This window comes from Pollicipes pollicipes, unplaced genomic scaffold (assembly GCF_011947565.3).
Source record: "Pollicipes pollicipes isolate AB1234 unplaced genomic scaffold, Ppol_2.1 Scaffold_6052;HRSCAF=7182_pilon_pilon_pilon, whole genome shotgun sequence".
NCBI lineage: Eukaryota > Metazoa > Arthropoda > Thecostraca > Pollicipedomorpha > Pollicipedidae > Pollicipes > Pollicipes pollicipes.
In genome coordinates, this window is record NW_023596805.1 from 18,808,678 (window position 1) to 18,822,915 (window position 14,238).

A 14,238-nucleotide genomic window follows, 5' to 3' on the forward strand; every position below is an offset into this window, starting at 1 on the left:
AATGTTTAGTGAATTGCTCCGGTTTACCTTCATTATATATATATATATATATATATATATATATATATATATATATATAGCAAATCACTCAAGATCTTACAGCCTACACTTCGTTCTTGAATTTAATTACGTTAAGTTTTCTTAGGAGGCCATTTTCATAGGAGGCCAAAAAGCTGCACTTGTCCGGCGATTTTGCCGATAACGTGCCATACCTTTTAGGAAATCTAGCCCCCCCCCCCCCCCACGAGTACGTCACTGGTTGCCAGGTTCACCTAACCTGTGGATTTCGATCAGACGAAAGACGGTCATCCGAAATATGCTGATACTATCTGGGCCTGTTCAGTTTTTTGCACACTATTGAGACTGTAGTCAATACGTTGTGTATGATAAAGTATGAATCGGCTAGAGAATGGCCTGAGCTAATTAGAGCAAAACCAGTTTTAAACGTTGCGCTGTTTGTATAAGTGATTTGCGGTCACGGTGCTCAGTCAGAAGGGATTTTCCCCGCAAGATTGCGCTGTGAACCAATGGAGTCTATATTGCTTCAGAGGAGCAGGACACTTTCCATCGCAAAAAGATGGTCAACACGAGGCGAAACGGGACCCGGATCCCGACAAGGAGAAACTAACAACTTTTCAGCGAGGAAAGAACGGATATAAAATGGCACAGGATCGGGTCGAGGTGTGCAGCCGATCGCATGTACTCCAACGTTAGCAATGGGTCTGCCGTTTCCTTTTGCGAAGGGAGGACGTTCTAAAGACTGATGTTGGGTCTTGGTAACCGGAGCGAATGCAGGCCTGAAGCTAGTTGCAGGGTGTGGGCGAACTTGCCGATTTAAGCAGCACCCGAGTCAGTAACCAGCCGGGTAACTAGCCGGGAGCCGCCGAGGTCACATTAGAAACCAGTCTCAATTACACCACGCTGTAGTCTAAGAGTAGGCCAGAAAGAAGTAGAAAGTGTAGAAAAGCCAGAAAGTGTAGAAAAGTAGGCCATGAAAACTACACGGGCGTAAAATCCGGTGCACTGTTTTCAACATCCACACAAGCATTTGCTTTTTTCAAAAATCGTCACAGTTACAAAAGCCTTCAATCATTTGAAAGTTGTTTATTTCCTTGGCTGCAATTGCCAGGACAATTCGCGCCATCATAATTATCCACCGTTGGACACATCAGACCATACAACACCGCACACAGCACATACCTGGTCACATAGCACCGCACACAGCACGCAACAGGCTACACAACGCCGCACATGGCATACACCATATGACACAACACCGCACACAATATATACCGTGTCACACAACACCGCACACAGCACGTGCCAGGTCACATAGCACTGCATACAGCAACAGCACCGCGTACAGCACACAACAGGCTACACAACGCCGCACACAGCCTACACCGTATCACGTAACACCGCACACGGCAACAACACAACACACAGCACACGCCAGGTCACACAACACTACACGCTGCGCACACCAGGCCACACAACACTACGCACTGCTCACACCAGGTCACACAATATCACATACAGCACACACCAGGTCACACAACACTACACCCTGCACACACCAGGCCACAAACCGTTCACTCCACGCGGATCGGCAGACCCCTGAAATCAAGTCAGCGGGCCTGGGCGCGCACGCATCGTTCCTCGGGGCAGGCCGAACGCAGACCAAGAGCCGACCACATCGGCACATGCCTGGCATCATCATGCCTGGCATCATCATGCCCGGCATCATCATGCCTGGTATCATCGTGTCCGGCATCATCATGCCTGGCATCAGCATGCCTGGCATCGGCATGCCTGGCATTACTGGCAGCTGGTGACATTTAAACAACCATCGGAGCGCTATGGGTACGTGTTTGACGTAGCCCACGCGATTTAGGCAAGGGTCTTGGTAATTGCACAAGACCTGAACAAAATAATGAAGAGACTTTCACGTAAAGTTTGATAAGCCCTGGGGCCAGGTGACAAGCTATTTTCCTTGTTGATGAACTTTGGGACCAGGATCGTCACCGATGCTCGTCAGCGAGATCGAATTGCGGCGACTGTTCTAGCGCTGGGCTGGCGCGGTGTTAGTGACCATGTCAACCACCGTGACGGTCTCGCTGTATTCGGAGCCCTTAATGACCCGCAGGCTCCAGTGATGAACCGGTCCCTGCTCACCCCACGTGCCGCTGTACGTCAGCGTGCCACCCAGGCGGCAGCGATGGGCGCCCCTCCTGATCTGTCGGCCCTCCGCCTGTCGGGGCAGGCAGGGCTTCCTCGTATCAGGCAGCCTGATCCTGGAGCCGTCCGCCGCCGACCATCGCCGCCTCTCGCACCCGCAATGGGTTTCGCACGAGGCTAGAGGTTTTAGGCGATCCCCTTGTATAACCATGGCTTGCTTGCTGTGGCGTAACATATGTTGTCGAGTCATATTTTGTATGTTTCCAGTTTTATTTAATGATTTTTGTTTTGACGAAGGTGTGTGAACAACTGGATAGTTGATAACATGCGAATAACTTGACCCGCGCCATGCCACACCATGTAATGTGGTCGCGTTGCTGTCAGGTTGTACTATTACATTCAATCTGCTGTTGTAATTGTACCGAATCAAACAATAAGCCACTTGCTGGAGTGATTCGCGAATATAAAGAACTGAATTAAACTGAACAACGGAATCCTCCCTTCGACTGCAACCGTGTCATCACTTGGTGGCAACACCGAACAAGACGGGGTTGAAGATGCTGTAGTAAGTCTGGCCTGGTGGCTTCAGGAACTCGGAGCTCCACTCGACGCTCTTGAACCCCGCCTCCTGTATCGCCTGGGAGCATAATAACACAAGCCGCGATTAGTGCAGTTCCTATAGGGCAGTTGGGCCGGCACCGCATGGACGCGTGAATGGTCAGCCGCTGAAAGCGTTTTGTCAATCGCGACCTTCCTGGTGGAGGTGTTTTTGCACGCGCTATTATAAACAGAAGAGATCAGGGTCTATCCTCAACATGGAACGCGTGCATGTACACCCTGTGATATAATAATAGCTGAATTTTTTCCATTTATATATATATATATATATAGATATAGATAGATAGATAGATATATATATATATATATATATCTATATATATATATAGATAGATAGATAGATAGATAGATAGATAGATAGATAGATAGATATAGATATATATGTGTGCATGCATTTGTTTCCCATTCATCACAGCTGAATCATTTTCATTTTTACACAACTTTGGCCCGTATATCCTGATCGGATGAGGTTCTGGGATAAGAGTTCACGCATAGCAGTGTTGCGGTGTGGACCCTGGTCCCCTCACTCGATCGTGAAGTTCCAGTTAAAGGGCATAACGTTGTGGCGAGAGTTATAAATTGTGAACAGACAGAATTTTGTGAGAAAAAAATCGCGAACAAAGCAGAATTTTTAAGCGACATTTTGTGGCGTAAATTGCATCGCAATGCTCGGCACAGTCCCACCTCGCTCTCTGGCCTCTGTTGAGACAGTCATCGGCCGCAGGCCATCCCAGCTAGGGGCAAAAAGCGGGCGCCAGAGCGACTCGAATCCAGCCAAGCCGGTACAGGCAGGTTAAGAAGGCAGACGTCCTAGCCGACGGAGCTGCGGGGCGGATACCTTTCCTAGCGATCTTTCGTAAAATGGGTTGTGTTCACGGTGCGCGGTGTTGTTGCGCGCAGTGCAATAAAAAAATATACTGAGTTTGAAACTGACCAACAGTTCCGTCTCTGTCTTAAAATCTACGGTCATCGGTTGTGTGGTACGCATAAGGTCATGTAGCAAGAACAGATTTAGGGTAATAGTAAAATAAAGGGGCGCTATATCATCACAAACTGATCTGAAATTGCGTGTTTTCTTAATTCAAGGCTGGAGGTGGCCATTGGCTGTTTTCGATGGCACTTGTGCATATTTTTCGTTAAAATCTCACAAATTAAGTATAAAAACATTTTTATTGTTTGTTAAGTGTCGTGCTTAGACCCGTCATGTGCTGATTGACCACAGAAACTATCTGTGTAGCTTTAGGGTGCATAATCAGGCCGTTTGTCTGCACTTTCCGTTACGATTTTCAAACAACCGTTCTCAACGCCATCTTTTGAGCGGAAGAGCAGCCCAAGCACAACTCTCAAGTTCCCTGACTGTTGAACGTTGCAGATCGGCTCGAAACGCGGATTATTACATGCCGGATGCCTTCTACCTGACGGACCGTCTCAATTTTCCCAAAAAGAAAGCTGAAGGCGCAAATGGGTTTTATTTCAGCTGCGTAAGTAGATAGAAAGCGCCCGGCTTAGTCGGTACACGCACCAACCACGAGCAGGCTTAAATGATCCCTGATAGGAGCCCCAGGCCGAGAGCCCGCACATACTCCGAAGAGGTCGGCCCCTGTGTCGGCTCGGCACAAGACCCCCCGGTGGATATGTCACATAAGTTACGACGAACAGTAAGATTTGTGAGTGCCTCAAAACTTGGTCGTCTCAACAGCGGGCATGTTCCACCGAATTGCATTTTTGCGCATGTGCTCATGTGGTGTGCGTTCCACCCTTACATTGTAGACATTGTCTGCCTGCACTTTCTCTCTGCGGTCTGTGCGCGCGCGGTGTACGAGGGCATCGTGCCACCGGCAGTCTGCAGCTGTGTACGAGGGTATCATGCCACCGGCAGCCTGCAGCTGGGTACAAGGGTGTCATGCCACCGGCAGTCTGCAGCTGGGTACAAGGGTGTCATGCCACCGGCAGTCTGCAGCTGTGTACGAGGGTATCGTGCCACCGGCAGTCTGCGGCTGTGTACGAGGGCATCGTGCCACCGGCAGTCTGCTGCTGTGTACGAGGGCATCGTGCCACCGGCAGTCTGCAGCTGTGTACGAAGGTATCATGCCACCGGCAGTCTGCAGCTGGGTACGAGGGTATAATGCCACCGGCAGTCTGCAGCTGGGTACGAGGGCATTGTGCGGCCGGCAGTCTGCAGCTGCTCACGAGGGTATCGTGCGGCCGGCAGTCCGCAGCTGCTCACGAGGGTATCGTGCGGCCGGCAGTCTGCAGCTGCTCACGAGGGTATCGTGCGGCCGGCAGTCTGCAGCCCTGTGCCGCTCGGGGCGCAAATAACCATTGCAGTTCACGGGCCCGTAAAACCCAATAAACAATAAACTCAGTGACACGGATTGGCCGCTCCGTTGTGAACTATTTCGACCCCTTGATAAGATATGTGTGGATGAGGGCGTCAAAGTTGCTGCCTCAGGGCTACCATCGCCCCCTCCCCCGTCCCCTGATCTCGGCATCCGACAAGTGTGGTCCCAGCTTCGAGCCTCGGTTCCTGCCAGGGCCGGCACGCCCGCTCAGGGCCGGTCGCCTGCGGGTCGCCACGGAGAGACGTGGCTGGCGTTGAGTAAGAAAGGGGGAGGGAGGGAGGGGGGAGGGGGAATTGCAAATGGAAAGGGAGAGTGGATGGCTGCCGCTTTTAAGAAGTTTGTATGGAGGTGACGCGGACACAACATGGCTGCAGTTCCCTAGGTCATTTTGCTGACGGCAGATAGCCATTCTTTAACGGCATATAGTGCCGAATTACTGACTTAATATTGTCCGAAAGAACTACTCTATTATGCTCAAAAAGCAAATTCACCCCTAGAGGTCTTTTTAGCACGTCCTTTCTATCCGTTTACATATCTGAACAAAGTCTCTTTGTACATCCAGTTTCCACTTGTAGATAAAGTGAAACGTCTGCCAGTCAGAAGACATTTGATACGGCTGTGCAACATTGGCTGAGAGGCAGAGAAGCCGGTGGGGTAAGGTCTGTGGGACACGGGTTGATTCTATATGACAGCAACCTTCCCGGTGGTCGGTTTAGATGCGTATAGCACCGATCCACAGGTCTCAGCGGCGGGAAAATTGCATTTGGTGCCTTAGTTACTGTTCTCCTTTATAGACGGCGCTGCGAACGTGTGTCTTGAAGTCCCTAAGGAAAGTGTATAGAAACAGGTTCATCGCACATGATAAGCCACACCGCTCATTTTCCTGGTGTGAGAAGTCGTTCAGCTGGTGGTGCCAGCAGGTGAGTAAGTCACCGAGACAGCGATCAGCCATCTGAATCCCAGCTTGCCGCCGGTGATCGCGTCACTGACCTGACGGCAGCCGGGTCACCGACCTGCAGGGGCTGGCTGTTTGGTCGACAGCCGTGGCAGAAGAACTGCGACAGGCCGCTGCTGGTGAACAGCTCTTGGAACGTGCGCCGCCACGTGCCCTCGCGCGCCGCCACGTGCTCGATGAAGTAGAACCGGCCGCCCTGCCAGCCCAACATGTGATCATGTGATCATGTGAGCATGTGATCATGTGTGTGAACATGGGATCACATGTGAACATGTGATCGGCACTGTTCTGTCACGCTGCGTGGGCCGGGTGCCGCAGCTCGGTCTGGTCAGCCAGCTGCTGCGGCGTGGCTGTGACGCAGGGCGCGCGGGGAAGCACAGCTTCCCGGAATGTCGGCAGCGGCGGTGGAGCGGGACACCCAGCTGACAGCAATGAAGTCAGTGCGAACCGCAGCTAGAACATGCATGCTAGAAAAGGTCCCACATGGTAAAGATCAAATTACGCTACATGCTTGAAAGGCAGCATGCAGTTAAGCTGGAGAAAAGTTGGGGCTTCACTGGTTGGTGCGAGGCATTTGGTTCAGTTCTGACACGGGGCGGGCTTTCCCCCCGACCGGTCCTTCCCAGGAGATGGCAGCACCTGGGCAGTGATCATCCCGTCGAGGGGTTTAAGCTGTAGCCCCGGGTGTGTGCCAGGGGTGCCATCAGAGTCCAACTCATTCGCAATTGACTCACGACCCCAGCTCCGCCCACTGAGGTGACGTCACAGATACGCGCCAGTGGAAAACGCCTTCAGTCCGAATATGGGCACACGTGAAATCAGCTGATCCAAGCCCACGGAGACAAATAGCGCGCAGGGATGGGGCGCGTGAACATCATTTGAATAACAGTTAAATAACTATTCCCAATACTGGCGAGTGATCTGTAGCTATATGCCTCATTATCGAAAACAGCACATCGGCCGTTGCTATGCGTTGTTATGTCAGTGCCGCCGACTTGCTTGTAAGCAAACCTGCTTACATTGCCTGTCAGTCGAGTAAGGAATGGGCTTGAGTCGTGACGTCATTGGTAAGGAATGGGATTACCCCGAAGTAAGGCATGGGCTCTCATTGGCTCATGAAGGACGGGGCTCTGGGGTGTCTGACAGGAAGTGTATGGTCAAGACTGCCCCGCAAGGGTGCCGAAAAAAGAGAAACCTCTGCCGTGTAAATGGTGTATGCTGCTAGCGTGCTACTAACCCCAGGCCGGGCCGGGCCGGACTGGGGTTAAAAAAGAGAAACCTCTGCCGTGTAAATGGTGTATGTCGCTAGCGTGCTACTAACCCCAGGCCGGGCCGGGCCGGACTGGGGTTAAAAAAGAGAAACCTCTGCCGTGTAAATGGTGTATGTTGCTAGCGTGCTACTAACCCCAGGCCGGGCCGGGCCGGACTGGGGTTAAAAAAGAGAAACCTCTGCCGTGTAAATGGTGTATGTCGCTAGCGTGCTACTAACCCCAGGCCGGGCCGGGCCGGACTGGGGTTAAAAAAGAGAAACCTCTGCCGTGTAAATGGTGTGTGCTGCTAGCGTGCTACTAACCCCAGGCCGGGCCGGGCTGGACTGGGGTTAAAAAAGAGAAACCTCTGCCGTGTAAATGGTGTATGTAGCTAGCGTGCTACTAACCCCAGGCCGGGCCGGGCTGGACTGGGGTTAAAAAAGAGAAACCTCTGCCGTGTAAATGGTGTATGTTGCTAGCGTGCTACTAACCCCAGGCCGGGCCGGGCTGGACTGGGGTTAAAAAAGAGAAACCTCTGCCGTGTAAATGGTGTATGTCGCTAGCGTGCTACTAACCCCAGGCCGGGCCGGGCCGGCCTGGGGTTAAAAAAAGAGAAACCTCTGCCGTGTAAATGGTGTATGTTGCTAGCGTGCTACTAACCCCAGGCCGGGCCGGGCCGGCTGGGGTTAAAAAAGGAAACCTCTGCCGTGTAAATGGTGTATGTTGCTAGCGTGCTACTAACCCAGGCCGGGCCGGGCCGGCCTGGGGTTAAAAAGAGAAACCTCTGCCGTGTAAATGGTGTATGCTGCTAGCGTGCTACTAACCCCAGGCCGGGCCGGGCCGGCCTGGGGTTAAAAAAAGAGAAACCTCTGCCGTGTAAATGGTGTATGTTACTAGCGTGCTACCAACCCCAGGCCGGGCCGGGCCGGACTGGGGTTAAAAAAGAGAAACCTCTGCCGTGTAAATGGTGTATGTTACTAGCGTGCTACTAACCCCAGGCCGGGCCGGGCCGGACTGGGGTTAAAAAGCCCAGGCCGGGCGCGATTTTTTTTAGGTTGAGAGAAATGCTCCCACACCAGGCCAAATTCCCTTTCCCTTCCCGCCCCCCCCCCCCTCCACCAACGACCAGGTGCCCCTCTTTACACTCACTGCCGCTCAAACCTCCTTTTAGCCCCATTCTAGCACAGTCCTATGCATCACGGTGGGATGGAAAATGCTAGGTTTGGAAGACATGTGGTACATGTATCACAAAAGTTGCCTCACACCTTCAAATAAACTTGTGTCAAACTTGAGGTATGCCTGACAACCTGCGCGGCCATGGGCGCCTCGGAGACAAGGGAAGCGCTACTGCCGGCATCAGGGGGCGGGGTCTCCCGCTACGTTACGCCGTTGCAGCCTTAAAAACACTAACATCACGTGAAACCCATCGCACGAAAAGGGGCGCTAGTAACGGCGCTGTACGTAGGTGCGAATCCAGGGAACGGCAGAAGTGAGCGCGAGGGGACATCCATAGTCCTGTACGATCTGGCCCAATAACAAGCGATATTGAAACCACTAGGCCAGACAGCAACCTCGCTAAAAACAAAAAACTCCGATTTCGGCGATTTTTCTTCCAGAAGGCTCTCACTGCAACTTCGCCAGCAAATAGTGAGCTTGTAAAGAACTATCTAGAATCTAGAACTAGAATCTCAAGAGCTAGAATCTAGAGACTAGAAAAGAACTAGAATCTCAGTTCTATCTCCGGCCTCGACCCAACGATTTCCCACAAGGTCACCCAGTGACTGTCGGATCGGCATAAATATATTTTTGTATACTAGAGCAATGTTCGAGACCCCCTCGGGCAGTGTAGGCCTCTTGCAACAACAACTCGGAAAATCCTGTAGTGTCCATAGAGGGATATTTGGTGGTGCATTGTTCTCACGAACTGTCTGGGACTTTGGCCAAGTATAAGCGTCAAGAATGAGCTTTGGTGTCAAGCAGCATCTGCCATTAATGTTGCGCAAGCCTCGTTTCCTTGCAGCAAGTGTGCTGTCCGGGGCATTCCCCGTGTCAACTCCATTTTGTCAGCTGTCATGGCCTGAGGCACGTTGTCGGGCTGCGTAAGTCTTGTGTTGTTTTGCGCGAACTAACCGGTTTCATCTCAGACCCCTTTGGTAAGCGCCTCAGCAGCTTCACAGTGTGGAAGAGATGAAGAGTCCCACTTGTAAACCGACGCCTTTTGATGCTAAACCACATGCGGCTGTGCGCCAGCCGTACGACGGTGATCAGCTGATCAGCTTGCCGCTGGGGTGTGGTGTTCTGGCATTCAGCACAAGGACTGCCACGGCTAGTTTTAGCCAACGACAGCAAATGACTAACACACATTCCGTTTCCTTTCTCTGACGCCGACACCGAGCCGGCTGTTACGGCCTGACAACAGCATCCCGACAAAACGTGCGGTGGTCGCGCGAAACAAAAGCTCAAACGCCTAAAAACACCATGCTCTAGATCCTTGTTGCGGCTACTGACACAAGCAAGAATGAAATAGAGCTCCTAGTTTTTCGACATTCCGAATTCAGGGTTGTTATGCTGACAACTATCAACGTTGTTCCTGCTCCGTTGGAGGTAGAACGTTTCTCTTAAGTTTTCAGCTGAACGACCTTCGGCAAGTAACGTGTCGAAAGTGAGAAACTGCGTAAAGTAAAGTTAGAGGGCAGCGCGGCGGGAGGAGTACGATTCTTTATCGGGCCAGACCCCTCATCACTTTGGATGGTCCCGATTTTGCGATTTCCTAGATGAGGCACTGCCTACAGCGTCGCAATGATCGCGCAGTGGGTTTTGCCTGGTGTTGTGTACCGACTGCAGCGGCACATCACGGGAGACTGCAACGCCTGACGAATGCTGCACGGCTTTATCCAGCGCTGCGCCGCCCATACCTACGCTGATCGGATGGGTCTCAGATTTTCCGCATGTTGATTTTAAGGCGATGGGGAGATTTTTAATAATTTTCTGTATTCCTTGAAACAATAGATTTTGCCCCAGTGTCCTAGAATTGCCAACTTTGGTTATAAAGCAACACCCTATGAGGAGAAATTTTCCACTCCTTTTTCCCATATTTTATGTGATTTTTCACTCCTACCTGACTTCGTCTACTTGCACATGCCAAACACCTATTTCCCTTTCTGGGGTTTTCAGATGTCATCCAAAATCGAGCTCACTTGAAACCACCAAGTATAAACGAGGCTCCCCAGAACCTGGACACATATGGCGATGTCCTGCCTCGTGTCTGCGTTCGCACAGATCAAGGGCGCCAGGTACCTTCAAGCCCAAGAACCCCAGCGACTCCAGCCGCTTGCACGCATTAAGTTTGGATTGTTTGCAGAATGGATTACGATCGGCAGCTGTGTGCCAAATGCAAGGTTTTCACGCATCGCTTATTTTTTTGGTCTCACCACCACACCACGAAAGCAGAGCCTGGTGCAAACACCAGCAGGGCCTGGTGGGGAATTTTACTCCCCGTATTTCTTTTTTCCGAGAAAACTTAACCACTATTTGTATCACTCCCGAAATGCAGGAGAGAAAAATTCAAGAAATGTCTTTTAAATTAAATTTATATGATGAATATCACCATTTGAGCATTCATCTTAACAGATCTCAAGACAAATCAGATGATTACAAAGTTTTGCTAGAGAAGTATCAGTCTTCATATTCATTTAACTACTTTTGTTGTTCTTGGTATCATACGAGTGTGATGCCACTTTATTCTTTCTTCCTTTTCGATTGCCTTTACAGGTACTATCTGTAGCTTAAAATGCTAACCAATTTCTCTGCAATATGATTCAACTGCAAACTTGTACAAATTTTATGCATAAATTGGGTTAATTCGCCATCCGCTCAAACATGTTTGATAATCACCCAAGAGTGAACAATTCAGAGGGAATGAGGGAGACAATTTGAAGCACGGAACTTATTTTTACCGCCATTTTTGCCTCGTTGAACCCACGGTTAACTGTTTTCTTGATTCATGGCGGTGCTCAATAATGATAAACTTAAGCCTTTCGAGTGTCTAACTCACCAGGCTACCTGACAAGACTATCCTAATGCTGCCATACAGAGCTGTGGGACAGACCTGACGCAGGTGATACAGAAGTGTTTGACGGCGAAATTCTGCCCTCTGGAGATGTTTATCATGCACACCTCTTACTTGCTTCGCATTTTACTCTCGTAGGCTGGTGGGCATGATTGATATTTATATTTGGGGGCTGAGTGGGATGAATCTCTCTGCCAGCAGACCATGCAAAAGATACTGACTTTTTGTTCTGGGGGAGCAGGAAGAAGCCAGTAAGCCTCCTGTGAACCAAGTAATTGCTTACCTTACCTGCTTTCAACACATGATTGGTAATCAGAGTTAGCCATTTTCTGTTTGAACCCAGCGAGTCTTGTCGTAAGACAAATTATGATGCCACAAGGCATGCAATGGGGTTATTTTGTTCATATTCTTATTTGCCCCAAATTTCTTGAAGTGGCTCTCATGGCTGCTTTAGCCAGATGTTTTCTATAGTTGTCATGGTTTGCTGACTGGCAAATGACTGTACTGTATATATACACTTTATTTTTTAACACAGGGATACTCTAAGCTCTGTAGCAATTGTAATGTGAGTTAAATATTAGTATGTAACAAATAGTTAGACCATCCCACTTAAAATGTGAACCTAACAAAACTTTGTCATTATATGTGAATAAACAAGCCTAAACAGATGTCTTTGCTGCAGCTGAAAAGGCAAGCAGCAATACTAGCCTGGTCAACTAAAAGTTATGTTACTTTTGGAGAAGAGAGATTGTTTTGTGGACCATACCCATTATTGCCCGTGATATAGGTGAACCATGGCAATCAAAATAAGTTGTTCAAAGTGATTTTAGGTGCTTTGATTTGTGCGTTGTCAGCTGTGTCTGATGTCAACAAGCATACACAAACGAACTGAATAAAAATGCAAGTTGAGATCAGCCAAAAATTAGCTTTATCAAATTATTATCACAAGTGCTGCTGCCAACAGATAGGTGAGTTGAGATGATGTTCAACACATGGGCTACTCTAAGTTAGATTAAGTTGGTTAAGTGCATGGCAAGTGGCAATAGGAATCGTGCAAGAATCAGTATCTCACAGCTGCTGTTGTGATACAAACAAGCTAGACAGGATCACATGAAATAAGGCCTCTTTAGGTTGGGCATAGTAAGGCTACTTTCATGGAAATAAGCATTGGTATTTTGTAAGAAATAGTGATGAAATGTTTGTTTTCCCTGACCCCATCTTAACAGAAGGCTGAGGTATGTCTACTGCATTTGACTTGGTGGTGGGCTGATGTGTAGGAGTCCAAGGTTTTGTTTTGGTTTGAGTGTTCTATGCTTGTTGAATTTTCTTGTTTTGTGCGAAAAGTGCTGTGGAAGAGAAGTGCAAAGTGCAGAATCAAATAATTGGTGTTAATAAACCTTTATGCTCATTACACTGTCATGAAATTACAATGCTTTAATGTATTCTGCTTCACTGTGATGGCCCAAGATGTTAAAAAACAAAACAGTTATGTCAGGTTTCTGATATTACGTACATATCAACATGAAATAGATGTTTTTTTTTGCTGAAGCATCAGTCACTAGCTCATAAATTCCATCTTTTGTGAATTGATTTTTTTCACTCCCGTACGGTCTTTTTGCGATGGAATTTTTCACTCCCACCCTAGTTCAAAAGCGGTTCTAGCTTTCTGTTTTGCCCACCCCAAAAATCTACATCACAGCCAATTCGCTATCACATTGTCATGTTCTCCATCTGGGAACAAGAAACGGTGGCTTAAATTATGGAGGAAAAAATGCGGAGGAAAATCCGCATTTGGAATTAGGTTAGGTGAGCCGATATCTAAGATGGGCCATAGCGTTGTGATCGCCCTCAATACACGCACGCACGCACCCACGTACGTACGCACGCACGCACCACGGCCGTGCCGAGCCGTCATCGGCGCTGTACTGACCGGCGCCAGGACTCGCTTGACCTCGCTCAGCACCGGCGCCGCCCGCTCCATGTTGCAGAAGAGGAGCGTCGCCACCACGGCGTCCATGGAGTCGCTGGCCACGGCCGGCATGTCACCCGCGTCCGCCACCAGGAAGCGTAGCGGCGGTCGCAGGTGGCTGGCCGCCGCCCCGCACCGCTCGCGAAAGTACGACTCGAACGCCGGGTTTGCGTCGACGCAGGTCAGCCGGGACCCGGCCGGGTAGAACTCGAGGTTGGCGCCCGTGCCGACGCCGATCTGCGGTCAAGGTCGTCTTAAGGTCAGTCAGTACCCGGCTGGGTAGAGCTCGATGTTGGCACCCGTACCCACGCCGATCTGCGGTCAAGGACGTATAAATGTCAGTGCGGTTAAGGTCATCTGAAGGTAGGTGGTGGCTGGCCCAATAGGCTCGAGTTCGGCGCCAGTAAAGCACATGCGTAGGACGCGGGTAGCGCATATGTGCAGAGCGCGAGACCGAGGAGAGGAGCAAGGGGTCAGTTCAACAACGTTCTGAGCATTCAGCGTTGCCTCTATGCGCGTTAAAAGTAAAGTAAGTAAAGTAGGCGCTTGTAAAAAGTGGACCAAAATTTGCGATTGTACCACCAACGCCCGACTTGGGAGGACTTCCACCGCCACTACGCATGTATATACGGCGATATGCCGGGCGCACAGGACATTCAGCCTGCAATACAAATCAGGTGTGCGGGAACGCTTCAGAATGCTAGGCGAGCCGGTTTGTGTAAGCTGGCTCTTTTCACAGATCACCACAGAGAGTTATGGTAAAGCATCCATGAAAAGAATGGGGCAAGCGCTCTTGTACGCCTGTCCCAACGCCAATGATTGCGGCAGTTGTAACGTCACGAGCCCCGCCATGGCCG

At 50.1% G+C, this 14,238-nt stretch overlaps 1 protein-coding gene across 1 annotated transcript in view; it reads right to left on the bottom strand.

The window, feature by feature from the left end:
* Positions 1 to 6,235: 6,235 nt before the first annotated feature.
* The window catches only part of LOC119104314 (methyltransferase-like protein 7A), a gene marked incomplete at its 3' end in the record, with an annotated part of 10,069 nt that continues 2,066 nt past the window's right edge, over positions 6,236 to 14,238 (bottom strand). The window contains exons 3-4 of the mRNA XM_037228012.1: positions 13,343 to 13,618; positions 6,236 to 6,289 (exon numbers count right to left, since the gene is read on the bottom strand). Of these exons, the coding sequence (XP_037083907.1) occupies positions 6,236 to 6,289; positions 13,343 to 13,618 (330 nt within the window). The remainder of the gene's footprint in view (positions 6,290 to 13,342; positions 13,619 to 14,238) is intronic.